General features: G+C 34.3%; 1 protein-coding gene and 2 long non-coding RNA genes across 5 annotated transcripts; all 3 read right to left on the bottom strand.

Moving 5' to 3' along the window:
* Window positions 1–9,072: 9,072 nt before the first annotated feature.
* LOC141606460 (zinc finger BED domain-containing protein DAYSLEEPER-like) lies at window positions 9,073–12,585 on the bottom strand. 3 transcript variants are annotated; one of them, XM_074425601.1, is made up of 5 exons: window positions 12,481–12,585; window positions 11,307–11,413; window positions 9,969–11,200; window positions 9,487–9,802; window positions 9,073–9,391 (listed from the first exon to the last, which is right to left on the bottom strand). In XM_074425601.1, exons 2-5 carry the CDS (start codon window positions 11,389–11,391, stop codon window positions 9,297–9,299), a joined length of 1,728 nt encoding a protein of 575 aa, XP_074281702.1. In that variant the 5' UTR covers window positions 11,392–11,413; window positions 12,481–12,585; the 3' UTR covers window positions 9,073–9,296. The 3 variants fall into 3 exon arrangements, with proteins under 3 accessions (XP_074281702.1, XP_074281705.1, XP_074281703.1); XM_074425604.1 differs by having other exon boundaries at window positions 11,307–11,407; window positions 12,481–12,546; XM_074425602.1 differs by having other exon boundaries at window positions 11,307–11,427; window positions 12,481–12,519.
* Window positions 12,586–16,172: 3,587 nt separating this feature from the next.
* LOC141606461 (uncharacterized) lies at window positions 16,173–18,513 on the bottom strand. The gene is made up of 2 exons (XR_012526739.1): window positions 17,499–18,513; window positions 16,173–16,481 (listed from the first exon to the last, which is right to left on the bottom strand). It is a non-coding gene; the product is annotated as an uncharacterized LOC141606461 (long non-coding RNA).
* A 329-nt stretch (window positions 18,514–18,842) lies between these two features.
* LOC141606463 (uncharacterized) lies at window positions 18,843–20,362 on the bottom strand. Its single transcript, XR_012526740.1, has 3 exons — window positions 20,141–20,362; window positions 19,668–19,812; window positions 18,843–19,082 (listed from the first exon to the last, which is right to left on the bottom strand). It is a non-coding gene; the product is annotated as an uncharacterized LOC141606463 (long non-coding RNA).
* Window positions 20,363–20,996: the final 634 nt, after the last annotated feature.

Here is a 20,996-nt window from a genome sequence, read left to right on the forward strand (position 1 = left end):
TTGTTGTGGTTGAACGGTGTATAGGGATTAAGACAAAAGGAGAATAGAAAATAGGGAGACAAGGAGGAGAACAAGGAAAAGAAAATAAATCAAGGGCATTTTTGTCATAAAAGTAGAAATATAGGAATTTGGGAGCAATTTCAAAATTTCTACAGTTTTATGGGTGTAATTTTTAAATTTTTTTTTAAAAGGGAGTAATTTTGAAAAAGTGCATTATAAAAGGGAGTAATTGATGATTTAGCCATATTTTTATAAAATTATTTATATAATAATAATATTGGTACCTTATAATTGTTTACCTCTCTCGTCATGGTATTTTGCTTTGATAAATAAAAGTTAGAACTGGAAATTAGTTAAGAATTGAACTGGAAATTAGTTAAGAGAATTGAGTAATGAGTTGAAATATAGCATAAAGCTAATGAGTTTGAATTTTTATTTATTCATTTTTTTTTTGTCACAAAAGTAATAACAACGATTTCTAGTTTTGGTTAATATGGGTAAACTCATCATCTAATAATAGGATCAATAAAAGATTTAGCAATTTATAGTTTTATATCAATTTTATTTTATTTTAATTAAAATATTATAGATTAGAGTTTAGTGAAAATAATAAGATTTGATTAAAAGATTAATTTTAATTTTAATGAAAATATAATAGATGAATCTCCCTTTAACTAAAAGAATAAGAAACTCTAGAATTTTTCCCGCTCAAATTTTTAGTAAGGAATTGGACCTTCTATATTTGGCTATATTATTCTTTTGAAATATTCTATACAAATTGGGCCTAACAAGTGAACATATAATTTTTAATAGAAGTATCTTTCAAGACTAACGTGTGAAATAAGATTGCAATATACCAAATTATGTAGCATAACAAATCTTTCACCTTAAATAAAATATACCAAATAATATTCTTACGAGATTTAGTTGTTGCCACATTTTTAATTCATCCCCACTAACCTAAAAGAATAACAGTTGCTCACAATTTTCCCGCTCAATTGATTGATAAATATGATAGACTCACTTTAAAATTATGACTTTTAATTTATTGACTAAATATTCCATCCACAGAATAAAATATTACAATCAAATCAAATGCCAACTAAAAATAGGCTTAACACTGCCATTATTTACGCTTATTATACCCGTAGTATACTAATTTGTTATTTTTTAAGTTGGTGGTTGGAGTTGATAAAGTTTCAATTTTATTTGTTTTTTTTTTCTAAAATAAATTGTTTTTTTTTTTAAGTTAACTAATCTTTACTAATATGGGTGGTTCTTTTTAAAGGATAAGGAAAAAGAATCAATAATTCTAATTTTCTTATTAAAAATAAAAGAAAAAAGAATACAGGGGTAAATAGTATTTTTAATTGTTTGTAAATCGTCCTTCTAGATGTGTCGTATATTGTTTATATATATTTTCATTATAAGGTCAATATGCGCTTTATAGAAACAGATACGACCCTATATTAGATTATGTTATTCCATAATAGTCAGCTATCATTATTTTTAATAATAAAAATAGGTTCACATAAAAATAACTTAATCAAAACGTTCTTTGAATAGTAAACCTTTTTTTTTTATATAATTTTATTAATATTATAATCAGTACATTACAACATACTATTATAACTAATACTCATTTATGTAAAAAATTTAATTTTTACAAAGCTCAATTAATTTAAACCTCACAAATGCCGTGCTTTAGCACGGGATCTCAACTAGTTAAATTGTAATTGTTAAGCTATTTTACAAGTTATTGAGCTATTTTACAAAGTTATTGAGCTTAATAATTATTCTGTTAAGCTCAACAACTTTGTATCATAGCTCAATAATTTGTAAGTATAACTCGATAACTTTATAACAAAGCTCATCTACATTAAATAGGTTGTATATACAACCAGTTGTATAATACATTAACTGTTTTCATTGCCAATTTGCATTAATCTTCGGCGATTAAACTGAATTTAGTAGTCCATTTTTTTTCTAATTGCTTTGATAAATTAAGTTTTCGTTGCCAATTTGCATTAATCTTCGACGAATAAACTGATTGTTTCTAATCATTTTTGGCAAAATAAGCTAATGACAGACCGGTAAGGCGCTAAGTAATCATGAATTATTGCAGCAAGGCGTTCCTAAATCAACCATATACAGGTCGCGGTGGCTAAAACTGAACGCTGATGGCTCATGGCAATTGAAAGATTTTGATTCACTTCACGGCGCTATTTCGAGTAGATGGAATTGGGATTATAAATACCAATGCCATGTCTCTGAAAAAGATGCCGTGACTAATGAACTTCTTGCTATTATTGAAGGCCTAAAAATTGCCTATGAAAGAAGGTGGACAAGTATTGTGATAAGCACGGAGACAAATGCTATAGCTTCGCTCTTCAACAACCACGATTCACGGCCTCACCGTAGTCATACTAACCTTATTCGTGAATGTCGTGATTGGATGACCAAGATAAACGCGGTTAAGCTTGATTTTCTTTCAAGAGAACCTAATGGTATTGGCGACCTTGTTGCTAAAGAACCTCGTCTCTCTAACATGATGAACCCTGATTATCATCTTATTTGGATTGGCGGTTATCGTTGACATTTTTAGGCGGCCAACTATTCTTATATACAACCGTTTTACATAAGCATATATTATTGTAAAATTATGTGATTATTTACCCAAAAACTCCCTAGGAATTAAAGTCTTTCATTATATGGTTTTATAATGTGATATTGTAAACCCGTTTTACAAAAGACTTGGCACTGTTTAATAACGGTAGCTATAATTCTTAACGGTGTTTTCCACCCTTTCGTTATAACTTACAACGGTTATAAGCAAGACTTACTAGAACAAGTACGACTATTGAGTAACTATTACTCATGTATCATCAATAAATTACATTAATTTTCACATAGATTAAACTGATTTAATTGTTGATTGTTATTTTGTTGAATAAGGTAAATTATATCATGCTCCGAGGAGTAGGGAGCATGATACTCCTAGGGTGTTATTGAGGAAAAAAAATAAATAAATAATAAAAATAACCACCTATTAATCCACTATGTTACAATTCAGTTACACTGCTCCTCTAATACTTATGTTATACTTGTGTTATTCTACAAAAACTCTATCATCGATCTATTCCTACCCAATTACGTAAATTTCATGTTTTTTGGCCAAATTATTTTGCATTATTCGCTTTGATATTGTCTATGGAGCAAAACGTTCATGATTATTATTCTGTTTATTTGAACGAGTCTGCAAATGAATATATCGACATTCACAAAATATAAATAAGTGATATATTCACATGTTATATATTGTGAATATGAGGTTTATGTTTTGCGTATATGTAATCTATATGCGATGAATACGTAATTAAATTTTATGAATATGTAGTTATACTTTGTGGATATATGTTATGTTATGTTAGATTAATATTTATGATAACCTCTATGTATTTGTCATTCCTATGAATATGTATTTGTGAATATGTTTATCATATTGTGCGAATATATTTATTAATTGGGTGAGTATGTGAGTTTTAATTTGAGAATAAGAAGTTTGATTTATATAAATATATGTCAACTATGTAATGTGAATATTCTATTGTTATGAACATGTCAATTATATGATGTGAATATGCGGGCAAAATTAAAATAAACACGAAAATATATCAAATGTGATCTCAAATTATAGAGGAATAAAAATAACGAATAATGGTATAATTTTTATATTTTTCTAATTTATGGAATTTAAGTTTTAAGGGTCTTAAAAAACTAAATTAGAGTAAGAGTATGATGTACCATACACCTAGGTGGCTAGGTGTATGGTATAAGGATTGGTTTAATAAGGGCTGTTATTTTTGTTTAGTCGTTAGGGCTTATATTTTTCCATCAGGGAAATGGTGGTGTCGTGGTGGTGTGTGGCAGCAGTCAACATGGGGCAGCGACAAGGGAGGGCAGTGCTGACACGGTTGGGGGAAAGTGTGGGGGAAGGACGTGGTGGGTCCGGCGAGAGAGGAGGGGGGTGTGGTGGGTGGTAGACTGGTAGCCAAATTGATTAGTATCTTATGTCTACTTATTTGTTTACTTTTTTATTCTTTACAAAGAATATCTTATCTTCATAAATACAAGATCATTTAGAGCAATTTTGTGCGTCCACGTCAGCAAATAATTTTTTTTCTTAAAAAAATGGTGAAATGCGGGACCCACAGGAAAATTAAGGAATTAATTTAAAAAAACGTCGTTGTTGATGTTTTGTATGTTACTTTTTTGTACGTAAATGATTACGTTTATGATTTTTACGCAAATATTTATGAATAATTTAACGAATTAACTATTTATTAACAAATAAACTATTTATGAATAATTAATAATGAATAATTTATATTATTATATTATATTACAAGAACTAACAAAAATTTGATACAAATACAAAACAAATTTTTACTACAGGAATGATATAAGACTGTTTTAGTTAATTCTCATTTATCTTTCTTGAATTGTATTGTAAACCCTTTTCAATTTTGGCAATATCCAGATAACACGGATTTAAAACATGTGCAAGTTTCAAACCCTTGCAAGTTTTTCACGTGTTTTAACCTATTATCATTATAAAAGAAATAGAGTATAAAATATTCATGTATTTTGGTTAACATTTTTAAAATGTTAATCATAATATCAATAATCTTAAAAATATACCCTTGCAATTTTGCACAGGTTGAAAACTAGTTTTAATTAATAATCAGGCCGGTTGAGTGGGTGTTCAACTCGTTCCACGTAATAGGGCCTCTGATTTTGAAGGGCAAATTAATCTGAACTGAATTAAATAGAACTGAACTAAATTAAACTGAATTGAATTTAATGGAGTTAAATTGAACTAAAGTGAACTGAGTGGAATAACCATAGGTACAAGTGTGGAACCGCGGAAGTAGATTTTTACTACGTCCTAAGTAGTGTCCTAACTCCTAAGTAACATGGCAAAACTGAATTGATCCAAATAACCCGACCCAAATGACCCGGCCTGAGACCCGAAATGTGTGACCCGGTAGGCTTGAGGTGACCCCACCCGGTTGTGACCTGACTTTAGTCACCTGAAATGACTTAATTATGGCAAAATCATGACCGAAATGACGCAAACAACCCAAAACGACCCGACCTAAAATGACCCGATCCGAAGTAACGTGACCCGAAATATTATTAACCAAAAAATAATTCAACCCAACCCAATCCGAGGGACCCATTTACCACAGTTCCAAGACTATACAACTGGATGTACAATGCTATTGTACATCCAGGGTTATTTTAGTCTTTTTTCAGATACTTTTGAAAAAAAAAATTAACGTAATCCAATTTTCAATCCAATTGCCCTCCTCTCTCTGACTGCTTCAATATTTTTCTAACTCCTCTTCATCTTCCTCCTTCATCCAGTTAATGAATCACATCCTCCCTTAAATTATTATAATTAAATGACTATGCGGAACAAATCATATGACGTGACTCGTGAACATCATCTTGAAGGAAATTTTTTATCCAAAATTTATAATGCATGAAAATAGTTGAAGCTCGTATTTTTCTCGTATTCTTTTTACATTGGCTCGTATTTTTATCTTAATAGCTCGTATTCTTATGTGCTCGTATTTTTAAGCTCGTATTTTTTTTTCATTAGCTCGTATTCTTATATTAATAGCTCGTATTAGCTCATATTCTTATCTTAATAGCTCGTATTCTTATGTGATTTAAGCTCGTATTTTTTTTATATTAGCTCGTATTCTTATCTTAATAACTCGTATTCTTATGTGCTCGTATTTTTTAGCTCGTATTCTTTTAATAATAGTTCGTATGATTGGTGTAGAAATTTACCTCAAATTACTGTTTGATGCATTTTTCCGTCTTGATGGTGTAAATTGCATCTCGTTCACTGAAATATTATTAGATGCCTTTTTCCTCCTTGATATTGATGTCAATTGCTTCCGTTTCACCATTATTTTGGAATGAGAATTAGGAAAAACGAGCAAGGTGACTATTCATTTAAGAGAGATTATAGAAAACCCTAACCCTAAACCCCTAAATTGTGATGTGATTGAGATTTGAGAATTAAGAGTCGTTTAAGAGAGATGAGAGAAGGGTTTCAAGTGGTTGTGTGAGAATTGGGAGTCGTTTAAAAGAGATTTGAGAATTGAGATGTGCGTCAATTCTTTTTTAATTGGATTTAGATAGTATATATAATATGTGACCCTGTTATACAATGTTACTGTACAACAGGTTGTATGGTCTTATTTGTGCATTTACCAGGTCTACTAAATCTAAGTACCATCGACTTTTCCTTACGGAGGACGTTGTAACTTAGAACTTAGAAAACCTACTGAATTGTTAAATCTTTATTGTCTAGTTCTTGACGAGCAAGTATATTACTCCGCGTAAAATTTTCAATAATTTATTAGTTCCATATTGAACCTTTCTTCGCCATTTAATTTGTGAATAGTTCTTACGATAACTCTTCATAAAAATATTATTCCATTTTCAGTTTCACAAACTCACTGTCCCTAATATCTATCGACTGGGTGCTACCTAGTCGAGTAGCTTACGTTGTATCGGTTACAATAATGTAAGTTATTCACCTGTTGTCAAAAAAAAAAAAAAAAAAAAATATCTATCGACTACCATGCCTACCAACAATTGAATTTTGGACAATGTTACGGCACCACCGCCGGTCATTGGATGATCATCATTGAGGACGCATTTAAACGTCACTATTAACATATAAACTGGTCACTTTATTTCTCGAGTAAAGGCCTTACGCAAACTAGTCGAAATTTAAATAGTTTTTGCTTTAAATCACATCATATTTGTCAATATCTCTAAACGAAAAATAATTTTTCATAATTTGATTGGAGTGCACGAAAAGTAACATACAAGAACGTTTACACAAGAGATCAAGTCAACTAAAACGAAACCATAAATATAATACTCCCTCTGTTTTTTTTTAATTGTCATTCTCATTTTTCGAGACACCCACTTCTCTTTTCAATATCTCTCAAAATATATGACTAAATATGTTGAAATGTATACTCATATTAAAGCTCTATTCGTAAGGAATTTTATGGTGTAATTTTTATAATTTTCCGACCAATATATTTTTGTATAAATTGAATTCAAAGGCTCACCTCGTAAATTGAAAACATCAATTATTTTAGAACGGAGGAAGTATATAACTACGAGTCTATTTTTTTTCTTAAGCAAACTATTATCAAAAAATTACACAAATAATTAAAATGAGTGAAATTAATGACTTTTATTTACCTGAAGAACTACTAATTACATATATTCTTACAAGATTACCTATTAAATCGCTTTTACGATTTAAATCCGTAAGCAAAAGATTTCATTCCATCATTTCTAGTCAATATTTTGTAAAACTTCACCACAAGAAATTAACTTCTTCCAAAAATAACAACAATAATCACTTGCTCATTAACCATAAGACATGTTTCCTCACATTTGACTTTAATTCTTTTGGAGGTGGAGACAATTGGGATTGTTCCCCATTCAATGATGAAGGAGACATCATTAGCGATGAGTCGGGTTTGGCTCGGGTCATTGATGGTAATTTTCAAGTTCCGCATTCTCACATATTTGTGATTGGATCCTGTAATGGGTTAGTTTGTTTGAAAACTAAGTTTTGTTTTCTATATGTTTGGAATCCCGCGACATTGGAGTGTCGTAAAGTTTGTTTCCTTAAACAACATAAGATGCAAGATGTTGTCTGGGGATTCGGTTGTGTTACAAGTGGTCGTGACTATAAAATAGTCAGAATATGCCAAAACCGGACCAACAGCGAGAAGATCATACAGATCTTCTCGCTGTTGGAAAGTTGTTGGACTTTTTCAATGGAAAAAATGGATGGATTTGGCGAAAGGCCAAGATTAACCGGGCTAGGCGTGTTTATTAATGACGTCACTTATTGGTTGTACAAGGCTTATGATGAAGATATTCGAGGAATTCGTTGGTGGATACTCGGGTTTGATTGGATTATTCAGAAGCTCATACGAGTCCCATCCCCAGAGTGGCGGGTTGGTGGCTTTCAAAGACCTCCGTTAATGTACGTCATGGAAGGGTGGTTGTGCGCGTGTTGGAAAATTAACGACAGTGACGTCATTGAGGTCGGGATGTTGAAAGAAGGTTCATGGATGAAGTTGCATCAACTTAGTCAAGACATTGTGGTTCGCTCTCTGTGTTACTGTCATCAAGGTATGCCTAATATCACAAACAAAAACCGATTTGCAATTAAAGATGGTCGGAATCCGGATACTCTCCTGCTAATAGATCATGATCAGGAGTCTTCTGAAGATGTTCATACATTAAGAATCCCAAGTTCCAGAAATGTAGTTAATTATACCGCGAGTCTCGTATCTCCTTTTGTTGCTGTTAGTAAGTTTCTTCAACCGCTGTGAAAAATAAAAGGGATATTCTCTTGTGTACCCCTTAACCTTTTCATTTTTTAAGATATATTCTTTTTTTTTCTTGCAAAAAAACTTTGACCGTCAATAACGGTTGGCTACAAGTTCAGAATACGATAAACTTTTTTTTTTCAAATTGGCCGTCTTGAAGAGGTCTTCAGTTTGAAAAAGAATTCACCGACGTCTCAACTCGTAGTCGAGAACTATGGTCAGTCAAAGTTTATTCGTTAAAAACGCTTTGACCAACCATAAGTACCGGCTCTGATTTCAAAAAGTGGTGAATTTTTTTTTTAAATCCAAGATCTTGACGAGATAATTGATTTGAAAAAAAAAATTACCGTTTTCTGAACTCGTAACAGAGAATTATTGTCGGTCAAAATTTTTTTTGTGAAAAACGAAGGGTATACCTTCATATACTCAGTAAATTTCATCAGCTGTTAATTCTGTATGCGAGAATTGAGTGTTGGACACTGTACAGTTAAAGTGACAATGCAAATAGAACTGAGTAGCTATGAATGATGCAGAAATCGTCAGACGATTCATGGATCGACTGGAGTGCATGTAAGATAATCTTGAAGAATGTTTCGACTTCTTCAATTTTGCACGGTACATGTACAAAAAACAGATAATGTTCTTACATTCTAAGAATCCCAAGTTCCAGAAAATTTAGTTAGTTCACAGAATTGTCATTAAACTTAAATCCGAATGATTTGACCGATAGGTCGATAACCATCTAAAACAAACTGGCATTATATATACCCAAAATGACCCATCCCGATCAATCGGGATGTCATGTCTATTCATAACTAATAACATAAGAGTACGTTTAAGGCAGATTTAATCATCTGCTTCTGAATCTGAATCTTCATCCCCATTCGAAGTCCAAAATCGCTCCGCACACCCCATAAGTCCCCCTGGATATTCTTGATTTACTGAAATACCAACAATGGAAATAATCAGTCAGTTAAATTACATCATGAAATTTAGAATAATGAGTTACGGAGTATTAAACAGTAGTCTTCCTTACCTTCATATCCATATAACCAATTCCGGGCTGCAATCAAAGCTTCAACGCTGTTATCGGTCCATGAATAATCTTGCAGTCTATCTCGAACTCTGTATCCCATCCCAAAAACTGAATCCTTAGAAAATGAGGTAATAGGAATGCTTAAAATGTCCCTTGCCATTAAAGTAAGCTCTTCTGGGAATCTCCTTTCATTTTCTTTCCACCAAGATACAACATCCAACTCTTCCTTACGGTTCATTCTCGGTTCATCTAGATACCCGTCCAACTTGGACTTGCTTGAGTTTACTTCATTCTCTTTCGACCATTTAAAGAATTCCTGCATTCCAACACCAGATGAGCAAACTAGAAAATCTTTTTTTTCTTTTTTTTTTTTTGACAATCGGGTTATCGAGATCTACAGCTTAATAGCACGCTTAGCTAACTAGAAAGTCGTAGTAACATAGATCAAAACCAGTACATTATTTTCCTGAAAATTTACGTACCTCAAGCTTGCCTGATCCGGAATTCTCTGATGCAAACCTTTGCTCTCTGTACACTTTGAAGAGCGTATCAAGCTGGTTGTAGATGTGTACATACTTTTCCTCTGCCCCTGCGCCATACATCCTCTCAAAGCTAAACTTAACAAAGTCGAATTTGTATCGAGGATCAAATACAATAGCAAACGCAAGAACAGTACAGTAAGACTCCCAGTACTCATCATATTCCGACTTCATTTTTTTTGCCAAGTTACTAATCTCAGGGTCTTTATCCTCCAAACCCTCCTTAAGAAGTCCGTCAATCATCCAAACATCAATGTAGTATAAATTGGCTGTCGGGTGCTCAGTTCCTATAAACAGATTAGCAATGTTGTTAAGCGGGTTCAGAAGCTCGCAAATCTTTTCAACCCTAGACCACTCTTCTTCTGTCAAATGCCAGCCAGTATACTCGTCATCAATCATCACGTGTTCAAAGGCACTACGGTATTTGATCACCCTCTCAAGCATCAAATATGTCGAATTCCATAAATAGACGCAATCTGACCAAAGTGGTTCTAAAGCACCTTCACCGACAAGTTTTTCAGCTGCCTCCTTAAACTTCAATCTTTTCTTCTCATGGCCAACCACATACTGAATGCCCTCTCTAATCTTCCTTATAGGCTTTCGAATTAGCTTGAAGCATTCTCGAACCATTTTGTCCATAAATCGAGCACCACAACGTACATGGAAATAATCCCCATCAAGCTGATTAAGACGGTCCTTTAACATTCCTGCAAGTCCATCATCACACTTTCCACTATCAACTGTTACCGTGAATATCCTCTTCTCGATTCCCCACTCAAGTAACAGATCGTATATTATTTGCAATAAAGACCCCTCCCAAGGAACGAGATTCAGAAACTTGCTTTGCAATTTCCAGTTAGAATCCACATAATTCACTGTCAAACAAAGGTACTCAATAGTCTGAACATCAGTCCAAACATCAACTGTCAAACAAAACCTGCCAGGAACAGTTGACAACGCGTGTTTTAGCTTTACTTTCTCACGCTCATATATTTCCAAACAATTCGCCTTAGAAACCTCGCTACTTATGTCTGGAACATTCGGGTTAAGGAACGTATGCAGCTTTTTGTGCATTCCAAAGAACGATAATGGGTAACCATGTCTTATGATCGCAGATGCTACCAACTCCTCTAAAACCTTATCCTGCTTTGCCGCGGGTTTTCCTTTTCCTCCATCTATATCAAAACAAGAAAAAGCAGTCAAGAATACACTCTATTACAGTATACACCAGATGACGAGAATGTATGATAAAGTTTCAGATTACACAACAGGTGAACTTGCCTCCTGGAACACTTCCTGCAGCGTTCACTGTTGGAGTAACTGCACGTCGCTTGCTGGAAGGAAAGGATGAGCCAACCATTGACATGTCCTGCTTCTATCTTCTAAAACTAGCAGCATAAGTCTGAATTAGACCCTAAAATCAATCATCGCGAACAAGAAAATAAAGCCACCAAACTACATTGTGGATCGGCTAACATAAACTGTCATAAGAAATCGGTGGTCAAGGGAGGTCACCCCCATTTCATATACTCCAAGAATCACAATCTCATCGTACAATATACTCCCTTTGTCCCGGTCATTGTTTACCTATTCCATTTTAGGGTGTCTTAGTCAGTTGTTTACCTTTCTATTTCAGGAATACCTTTGATGAACAATTTGATCATCCAATCTCAACTTGGTCAACTTGTCATCTAATAATTAATTTCTCACAATAAATTGGTCAATTGTTAGGACATTCCCAACATATTCAAGCCTACAACCCGTGGTGGAGCTAGCGGGGGCCGTCGACCCCTAACGGTTGAGATTTTCGAAGTTTTTAGTTAAAATTTTCGAATTTTTTTCGAGTGTACCTTATATTATTAGTCATCCGCTCCCCCTACAATTTTTCGCCCTCCCTAAGCTCAAATCCTGGCTCCGCCACTGCCTACGACTCCTCCCGTTAAACAACCAGGCTAAGACATATTCGTATACTATCAATTAATCGGCTTAATTTATTTAGCCTCTTTCACAAAATAAAAATTATACCATTTCCCAATTAAAACAGTTCATTAGCTACAATTTCACTACACAAACTGACAAACGTGACATTCATAAGGTAAATCGCAAAAAATTCAAATATATGAGTACTGTTTAATTATTCTGTAAAACCCAACCCTAATTTTATCGTCGGCCTATCGATCTCGAGATTGAACAGTTGCATCGCAATGACATAGGTGAATAGAAGAATTAATCAGCCACAGCAACCATTTTTTTAAAATAAAAACAAAAACTACAATCATCCATTTCAATATAATACTTCTATACGATGAATGTGATACTCCATCCGTGATCCGTCTCGCACATTTGTTTACCTTTGATTAAAATACTTTTTATGATAAATGTAAACGGTAAACAAATGATTGAGATTTGAGACAGAAACTTAGATAAAAAAAAAGAGTGAAAGTTAAGTAAATACCTTAAATTAATAGAATGAGGTGATGATGATGATGATGATGATAATGATGATGGTCTGTAAAATAAATTAGGAATAGTTTGTATTTATGTAAGTAGTGGGGTCAAAAATGGCGGGAAAACTGAACGTGCTGGCAGGAGTTTTCGCGCGCTTTTGTGAACCCTAGGTTAATTAGTTGGATTGGACGAATTCGTTTGGGTCAGACTGAGGACCGGAAAAATAAATCGGACCAAGCCATTTCGTCTAGACTGAACCGGATTTATTTAGGTACGGTCATCGATCCACACTTTTTGACGTTTCGGTGTTCAATCCGAACCAGTCCAAGATCGACTAATTTCAGATGTACGCAAGCTTACCCTTGTGTTAGCAACACAAAGAGGTTGTTTTTGAATGACCCAAGATGAAAATTGCGTTGAGTTGTACGCAACTAAGGGCTGCTACTTCACAAGAGAAAGAAGAGTAGCCACAAGTAGCTATTTTGATTTATTCCATCATAATCCATAACCAAAGAGTAATGAGTCTTTGGCTCCACTAGTCATATGGAATAAAAGATGATATGCATATATTATTGAAAAATCAACATTGTACGACTGTTGCCATAAAGCATTTACAAAATCAAACAGTTAAGTCGCCTGAGAGACCGTCTTACACTACTACTTGTTCCATCCAGACCAAAGTTTTGGTAGAAACATGAAGTTCCTAATTATCACAAAAAAGAAATACATTTTTTATACAATCATAAAGCATGAGAACATTATTTACACACATTACATTTGCTCACTTACATGAAACTAAGCATAATAGCATTTATTTTTTATTACAACATTTAAGATAAAATGATAGATGCACAGCACTATCCTTTAATTAAACTTCTTCAAACATCAAACAGCTCCTTTATTCCAGTTAATAGTTTACACTTGCTTTATATTCCCCTCACAAATTAAAGTAAGTGTAAACTATTCGCTCGGACAGAGGGAGTATATAGTAGGATTAGTAGCTACCCCCTCTATTTATGTCATTTTCACGTGTTTAATTAAAATATTACTCACATATATTCAACAAACGTATGGAAATGAGATGAACGTAGGGAGTACTTATTTAACATGTGGTTGAAGATACACCGGAAGGCCTTGAGTTGGAACAGGATCGGGATTAAAAACGATTTTCACGTAAGGATTAACTTTCTTAAACTTGAATCTGATTACTGCATGGTGTAGAAAAACTAGGGTTACTATGCGCACAAAATCTTTTCCTACACACATACGAGGTCCTGACCCAAATGGTAAATAGGAAAAAGGTGGAGGTACACTCTTTTCAAATCTTGATGGATCAAATTTTTCCGGATCATGGAAGTATTTTGGATCCGTATTTGTTGAATACGGCGTCCAATAGACCTGCATGCAGTTAAATTCAACAAAAGTGAACAAATGAACAAATAATCGATTTTATAATTAACTGTGCATGGAAACCGGTTCATAGACTATACATAGAAAATCCTCATTTTCACCTCAATCCTTCAATTCGTCAATGAACATACATAGAAAATCCTCAATTTCAATAATACCATGAATCTAAGACTATAACAATAGTTTTTAAAGGTCGCTTTTCGTATGAAGTGGGTAAAAACTACAGAGTAACAAATGATAACTACTCCGATTGCTACATACGATGTAAGGTTACTTAAACGTGAACATGAAATCTTAACAATTCTAAGACCCAAATATATATGGCCTTCGCATACACATTATGAGACACCGGCATTTCAATCCCCAAATTTCTGAGCATGTTATCCCAGCCATTTAGGTATTGTCTCGGTTAGCAAATTGTTGTGAAGGTCCAGCCACCACAAGTTCGAACAAGGCTTATCACAAATACTGTTTTGCGGCAAGGAACCTATATAAAAAAAAGTTAGCATGGTATTAAGTACCGCTATATACTACTCCCTCCATCCTGCAAATTAAGGACAACGCGGAAATGGTTGGCGCATGTATTTTGCGTGTGGAAAATATTGTTCATCAGCAAAGGACAACGCGGAAATGATTGGCGCATGTATTTTGCGCGTTGAAAATATTGTTCATCAGCAAAGGACAACGCGGAAATGGTTATCATGCTTTGCCTATATATAAAACGAGATACAGTAGCTCAGTTCCAGTCATCCCTCAGACCTCAATTGCTCTGTGAACTTCAGTAGGTCATTGATATACAGATCGATCAATTCCTGTATATGAACCATACATCGTAACCCAAAATCCATACCAAGTTTATGATGTTACGGAGTAAATCTAAATATTAATAGGGGACAATGAATCAAATTTCAAATTATTTAACGCGAATTTTCTACTTAAATCATATCGCCATGTAATACTAACATAGTGATTAGTGATGAGTTGAAGTACAGACTGAGCTACGGCCTATGGGGGCATATACATGACAGGCTCGAAGGCAGAGTACGAAGTAGTATGCAATTCTGCATTTCTAGTAAAAACTGAATGACGGGCACAGAACAATATAGCAGGACTAAAATTTGCAGCCTAAACAATTAAATGACACATTTCCGTAAATTTTAGTAATACTTGCTTGTTTCTTAAATTCAATGTTGAACTACCATCTTCAAACACAAAAACATCATGGCAAGGGGAATAGCGTATGATAATCGGAACAACGTATGAAAAACACAAACTATGTTGAGACTACCCATTTTTTATCTGAAATTGAAAAAAAGACGAAAATGCATATTACAACGGCAAGTCTATATGGTACACATTACAGAATACATGGAGCTCAAACCACATAATGCAGTTAAAGGGGAAGGAACACACACAAAATATTATTCGTTACCAAGTTCTCGTGTATCTGATTTCATACCGGCTATTTTATAGGAATTCTTAGTTAAACCTCGTCTTCAACCTGTTAATTCTCACTTTGATTGGTACATAAATTTTATCAGCAAGGTCTTCAACATACCGAAAATAAGCTTGTCTCCAACTCCTCTTTATCACCAGAGTTCCGACCACGCCCCAAAATCCGGTAGCAACACCAGACATTACGGCTAGGATGAACCACATCTTATCATATTTATCTTCTTTCTCAACATCATCTTTTCCGTCGGTAGGATTAACATTTGTCAAACTTGGCGGTTTAGTGCAATCATTTGGCACGGGAAATCCGCATAAACCTGAATTGTTCACATAGATAGATGGGTCGTCAAGAGTTTGGAGTTGTCTACCTTTTGGAATAGGGCCATGTAGTTGGTTGTTGGACAAATTCAACTTGCTTAGCCATGATAAGGAAGATAAGCTATGCGGTATAGTCCCTGAAAGATTGTTATTCGACAGGTCTAAAGATTCGAGGGATTTGAGGTTGCCTATTTTTTCAGGAATGTGTCCTGTTAGATGATTATTCGACAAGTTCAGTGCACGCAATGAGGATATATTTGTGAGTTCCTCGGGAATTGTGCCGACTAAATGATTGCTCGAGAGGTCTATGATTGATCGACCCCGTTTGTCCCAAAGAGACACTTCAACAATCCCTTGACAGCTTTCTTCAATTTGTAAACTCGTATCCATAATGATAAATCCAAAGAGGATCGTTAAACCCAATGGAGCCTAAACAGCGAGGAATGTGTCCTGTCAAACGATTATGTGCGAGTTCCAATACCAAAAGCGACCGAAAATAGCATATATGTGTCGGAATGGGTCCACTAAAATGATTTCTTCGTAGACTGAGGAGTTTCAAATCAGTATCCGGGGTACCTTTCCAAATTGTATCTCTCCGGACAACATGTTGTCACTGAGGTCAAACACCCTTAAAGAGTTACCAATATTTAAAAGTGATGAATTATTACCATCAAAGATTGTCCCTGATAACTGATTGGAAGACAAATCTATCACTTGAGCATGTTGTCCCGACCATTTAGGTATTGTCCCTAAGCAAGTTGTTGTGAAGGTCCAAACACCACAAGTTCGAACAAGGCTTATCACAAATACTGTTTTGCGGCAAGGAACCTGAATAAAAAAAAAGTTAGTGAAAAAAGGGTAGAAACTAAAATCCTGAGTTCCAATAATGGGCGCAATTAGGGTAACGGCCATGAATGACAAAAAGATCAGATACTACTCCCTCCATCCCGCTTTTTTGGTCTCCCTTCTCATTTTGAAAAAATTTTAGAAACGATGATGAAATACCAATCCTACCTCTTGAATTAAAGGGAATGGGGACAATATCATTGGAATGGAGATGACAATATTAGAAGTACAATTTTTCCTTGCTAAATTTAAAACGGAAACAATAATTATAAATTTCTAGGGGGAAGGGGACAATAAAATTGGGATGGCGGGTGAACTGTAAGGCCAAATATCATTAAATCTTTCACAACCTTTCATATAAAAAAAGGATATTCTACATGGTACCCCTCAATTTTTCGACTTTCTACATGGTACCCCTACACTTTCTAAAACATACATGGTACCCCTAATTGTTGTCATTATCACTAAGTGTACCCCTAAACTTTATTTTCCGTCAATTAAACTCAGTTTTAGGCATTAAGTGATTACTTGGGCGCGTAACCAAACTTGTCATTTATCATCCCATGACATAAGGACTCTATTAGGCTCAATACACATCTTTGGATGTGATAATTTGGCATGGGATCAATAAATTTTCCGTGAAATTTTTTTTAGCCCATATATATCAATAAATATTAGGATCGAGATGGATATTGAGCCTAATAGAGTCCTTATGTCATGGGATAATAAATGACAAGCTTGGTTACGCGTCCAAGTCATCACTTAACGCCTAAAACTGAGTTTAATTGATGGAAAATAAAGTTCAGGGGTACACTTAGTCATAATGACAACAATTAGGGGTACCATGTATGTTTTAAAAAGTGTAGGGGTACCATGTAGAAAGTCGAAAAATTGAGGGGTACCATGTAGAATATCCCTATAAAAAAATATCAGTATGGCAATCCTGTACTTACGGGCGACATTTAATGTAATAGTTTTAAGAGAAGTTTGATAATGAACCTGTAAGTCGATTGCCAGAAAGACGTAATTCTTCAAGATGGCTAGAGTTCCATAGCCAGGCGGGCAATTCTCCTGAGATGCCAGTATAGGAAAGATCCAAGTATTGGATCTGAGTTTGATTCCTTAACCATTGAGGAAACACCGTGTTTATCATACAAGAATGGGCATTAAAAACTCTAAGTTGAAAGGAAGGTCGCCAGTTGAAACTCGAGTCAAGATTGAGATTAACAGTATTGAAATTCATATCCAAATAGGACAACTTCGAGAGGTTTCCAATGCCGAAGACGGTACCTTGAAGGGAGTTCGTTGAGATGTCTAGGTGCTCTATGTGGGTTAAATTTCCAAGAAAATCTGGAATTATTCCGCTCAAATTATTATATGACAAATCCAAATATTTTAAAGCGGACAATTTCACAAGACATGTAGGTACTGGACCTTCAAACTTATTGCGTGAAATATCAAGGTAATACAAGTTTGTGAATTGTCCCAACAAAGACGGCAAACTACCGTTCATCGTATTGTTATATAGATTAAGGTATTCTAGCTCAAAAGCACGACACCCTGATAAACTCGTAAAAAACTCTAGGATATTTCCTTGGGAATTAATATTGTTTGACAAATCCAAGTGTTTAAAATTGCAACGATATCTCGTACTTGGCATAATCCCACCCTCCACAGAACTAAAGTCATTGAAACTCAAATCAAGAACTTCAAGACGATTCATTTCTTTAAGCCAGAGCATAACTGACCCATTAAAATTATTGTAACCGAGAGTTAGGGATCGAAGAGAAACCATATTTTTCAAAATTAGTGGAAGTGGACCTTTGAAGCCATTCAACCGAAGATCAAGATGTTGAAGAGTGGGGAAATATGTATTAGAAATATTAGATATTACTGCCTCGGATAAATGCGAGTTATATAACAAGCAATTAGATAGCCTAAGCGCCGAAAGTGAAGGAAGTGTCATGAGAGCTTTAAAAGTGTCGTGTGCTTGGGACAAGTTATGATTGCTTATGTCAAGAGATCAGCTTTTAAAAGCCCTGGATACCCATCCTAAACCTTCACTATATAGATTTTGGTCGTAGCATCGTCTATCATGAAGATCAAGGTGTACCGTTTTTGAGGTTGCCTAGTTGAGAGGGGAGGGGGCCGGAAAAGCCAAAAAGAGAGATTTAGATACCTTAACCTGTCTCATGGATCCTATGAATTACGAATGCGACTTCCGAAAAGTCATTCCCGCTCAAGTCCAAGTGAGTTAGGAGCTTTAGTTCGAGCAAAGCCAAACTTCTACCAAGAGATACCATGGACACTTGAGGATCGGGCGACAATATGTAATATCAAGGCATAGTAAAATGGTAGTTGATCATGGAGATTCAACTTGACAACATTGTGAGTGACATTGTCACAAATAACTCCGTGCCATTCACAACAGTCTTCACCGATCCATGAAGAAAGGCGATTCATAGGATCATGGGTAAAGCTCTGTTTGAACTTCAACAAAGCATCTAGTTCATGTTTTTTGCACCTTACGAAGCTTAAGGATTCAAGTTCTTTGCCGTGTACACACAGTGATGCATAGAACACCTGCAAAAGAACAATGACAAAGAGAAAGGAGATTATTCCCATCACAGGAAGAGAAACTCAATTTACATATTAATAATTAATCTTGTTTTAGTTAGGAATAGATGAACATAGAATTCGGTGCTTAAATATGTGATAAAAGTTGAAAAGTATTTTGTCGTCGTAAATCGCTTCTTAAGTTGCATGTAAGTTTGTAACATCCATATACAGTAATATCAACCAAATTTTCAAAACATTAAATGCATTTCAAACATCTGGATTGACATTCATATGGAGCCAAGTCAAGGTCTTCTGATTTCCTATTCCCATTTGCATTTCAAACATCTGTATTGACAATTTGACATTCATATGTAACAATTTCAATGAATCATAAATACAAAAAATGGACATAAATCAGTTGACCTATTCAGAACAAATTGTAGGAGGTAAAGCTCTCTTCCTCGTGAGTTTTAACATCACGCTTTTTTAAAACTTAAACCCGAAATCTCTAGTTACACTTAAACAACACTTTACCAGTTGATCTAAGTGATCATAGATGGGTACTTATTCAGAACAATGAATGAAGAATGCAATTAATTAAATTCATACCTCTCTTTCTACCGCGGCATAGTTTGATCAATCCAGCAATTCTTCTCCTTGATTCTCTAAGCAATCCGGCATCGTCCTAAATAAATATCTATGTTGCTCGGACTCTTCAGTATTACCTCACATACCCGGGTCGGACACTCGGACACTTGATTTTAGACCAAAAACATGAATTTTTTATCAACATTAAAATCCGTCAAAATATGAATCAAAACACAAAAAGAATCAACACTAGCATTAAACCCAGATTGTTTCTGAGCTGATACATAGTATTTTATCAAATTCAGAAGAAAGATGATTTCTTTGATGATTTGGGGAAGTGGGTAATTGGGAAATTGCATGTTTTATATCAATTAGAACTTAGAAGTGTAAATTGATTATAAATAGGAGATTGTAAAATGGGGTTTTGGTAAATTGAGGGTTTAATAGTTGAAAGTCATGATAAATTACAGAAATTGGTGTGATAAAATACTTACAGATTTGGGGGAAGTTCTCATCTTTATGAATGATAAAATTACAGGTTTCATCTTCACGATGATGATTTTGATTCTGGGTTGACGGTAGTGAAGAAGAATCGTGAATCTTTTTTCTTCCTTTATGAATTTCTTCATCATGTAAGAATCGTAGTAAGTAACTCAACCCGTCACCAGTTCAGAATAATCCGACTAGTTTCCGAAAGTAAGCCAGACCCCAATTTTCCCAACCACATCCGATCCAATCCGAATATTTTTTTTTTCTTTTTTTTTTTTAGGGAAATATCCAATCCGAATATTAATGGTCGCATATTGACCACTTTCCCTAAATAATTCTCAACTAGTTTTGAAGCTCGTGAAAACCACGAGATCGTTAATAATTATTATTTTAATCGGCTTGAAGATTATGGAATATGAATTGTTTTCTTAACCAACAAATACTTAAGCCTTAGTTTAATTTATCTTTATTTATTAAATGAATCAGAGTTTTTAGACCTCTAATTATAGATGGGATTTTAAAGCCCCGCGTGGCAACGTGCAAATAGCTTCATACTTGACCAATAAAAAGTTGATCAAGGTAACATTTTAAAATTATTGTGTAAGTATTGCAAGTACGTACTAAATTTTCAGTACCTAACAACGGTTATACTTCTTGTATATTACAACAATTTTATATTCCCTCAATTTAAGTGGATTTTATATTCTTTAAAATTCTCTATTATATTTTAAAAATATGTAGAATACCTTGCAACATCAAATAATTAAAAATCAAATATTTGTGACCCAAATTATTCTGAGTACGTTGTACGATTATATTTATGGAAAACAGAAAGAGTAAAGTAAAAGAATATAACTTTAG

This window comes from Silene latifolia, chromosome 10, assembly GCF_048544455.1.
Source record: "Silene latifolia isolate original U9 population chromosome 10, ASM4854445v1, whole genome shotgun sequence".
In the NCBI taxonomy this organism is placed as follows: domain Eukaryota; kingdom Viridiplantae; phylum Streptophyta; class Magnoliopsida; order Caryophyllales; family Caryophyllaceae; genus Silene; species Silene latifolia.

Coding starts and splice junctions, on each gene's coding strand:
- LOC141606460 (XM_074425601.1), bottom strand. CDS start 11,391: ATGTCAATGGTTGGCTCATCCTTTCCTTCCAGCAAGCGACGTGCAGTT. Junction 9,803..9,968: donor CCGGATCAGGCAAGCTTGAG/GTACGTAAATTT, acceptor GTTGGAATGCAG/GAATTCTTTAAATGGTCGAA. Junction 9,392..9,486: donor TTGGTTATATGGATATGAAG/GTAAGGAAGACT, acceptor TTGGTATTTCAG/TAAATCAAGAATATCCAGGG.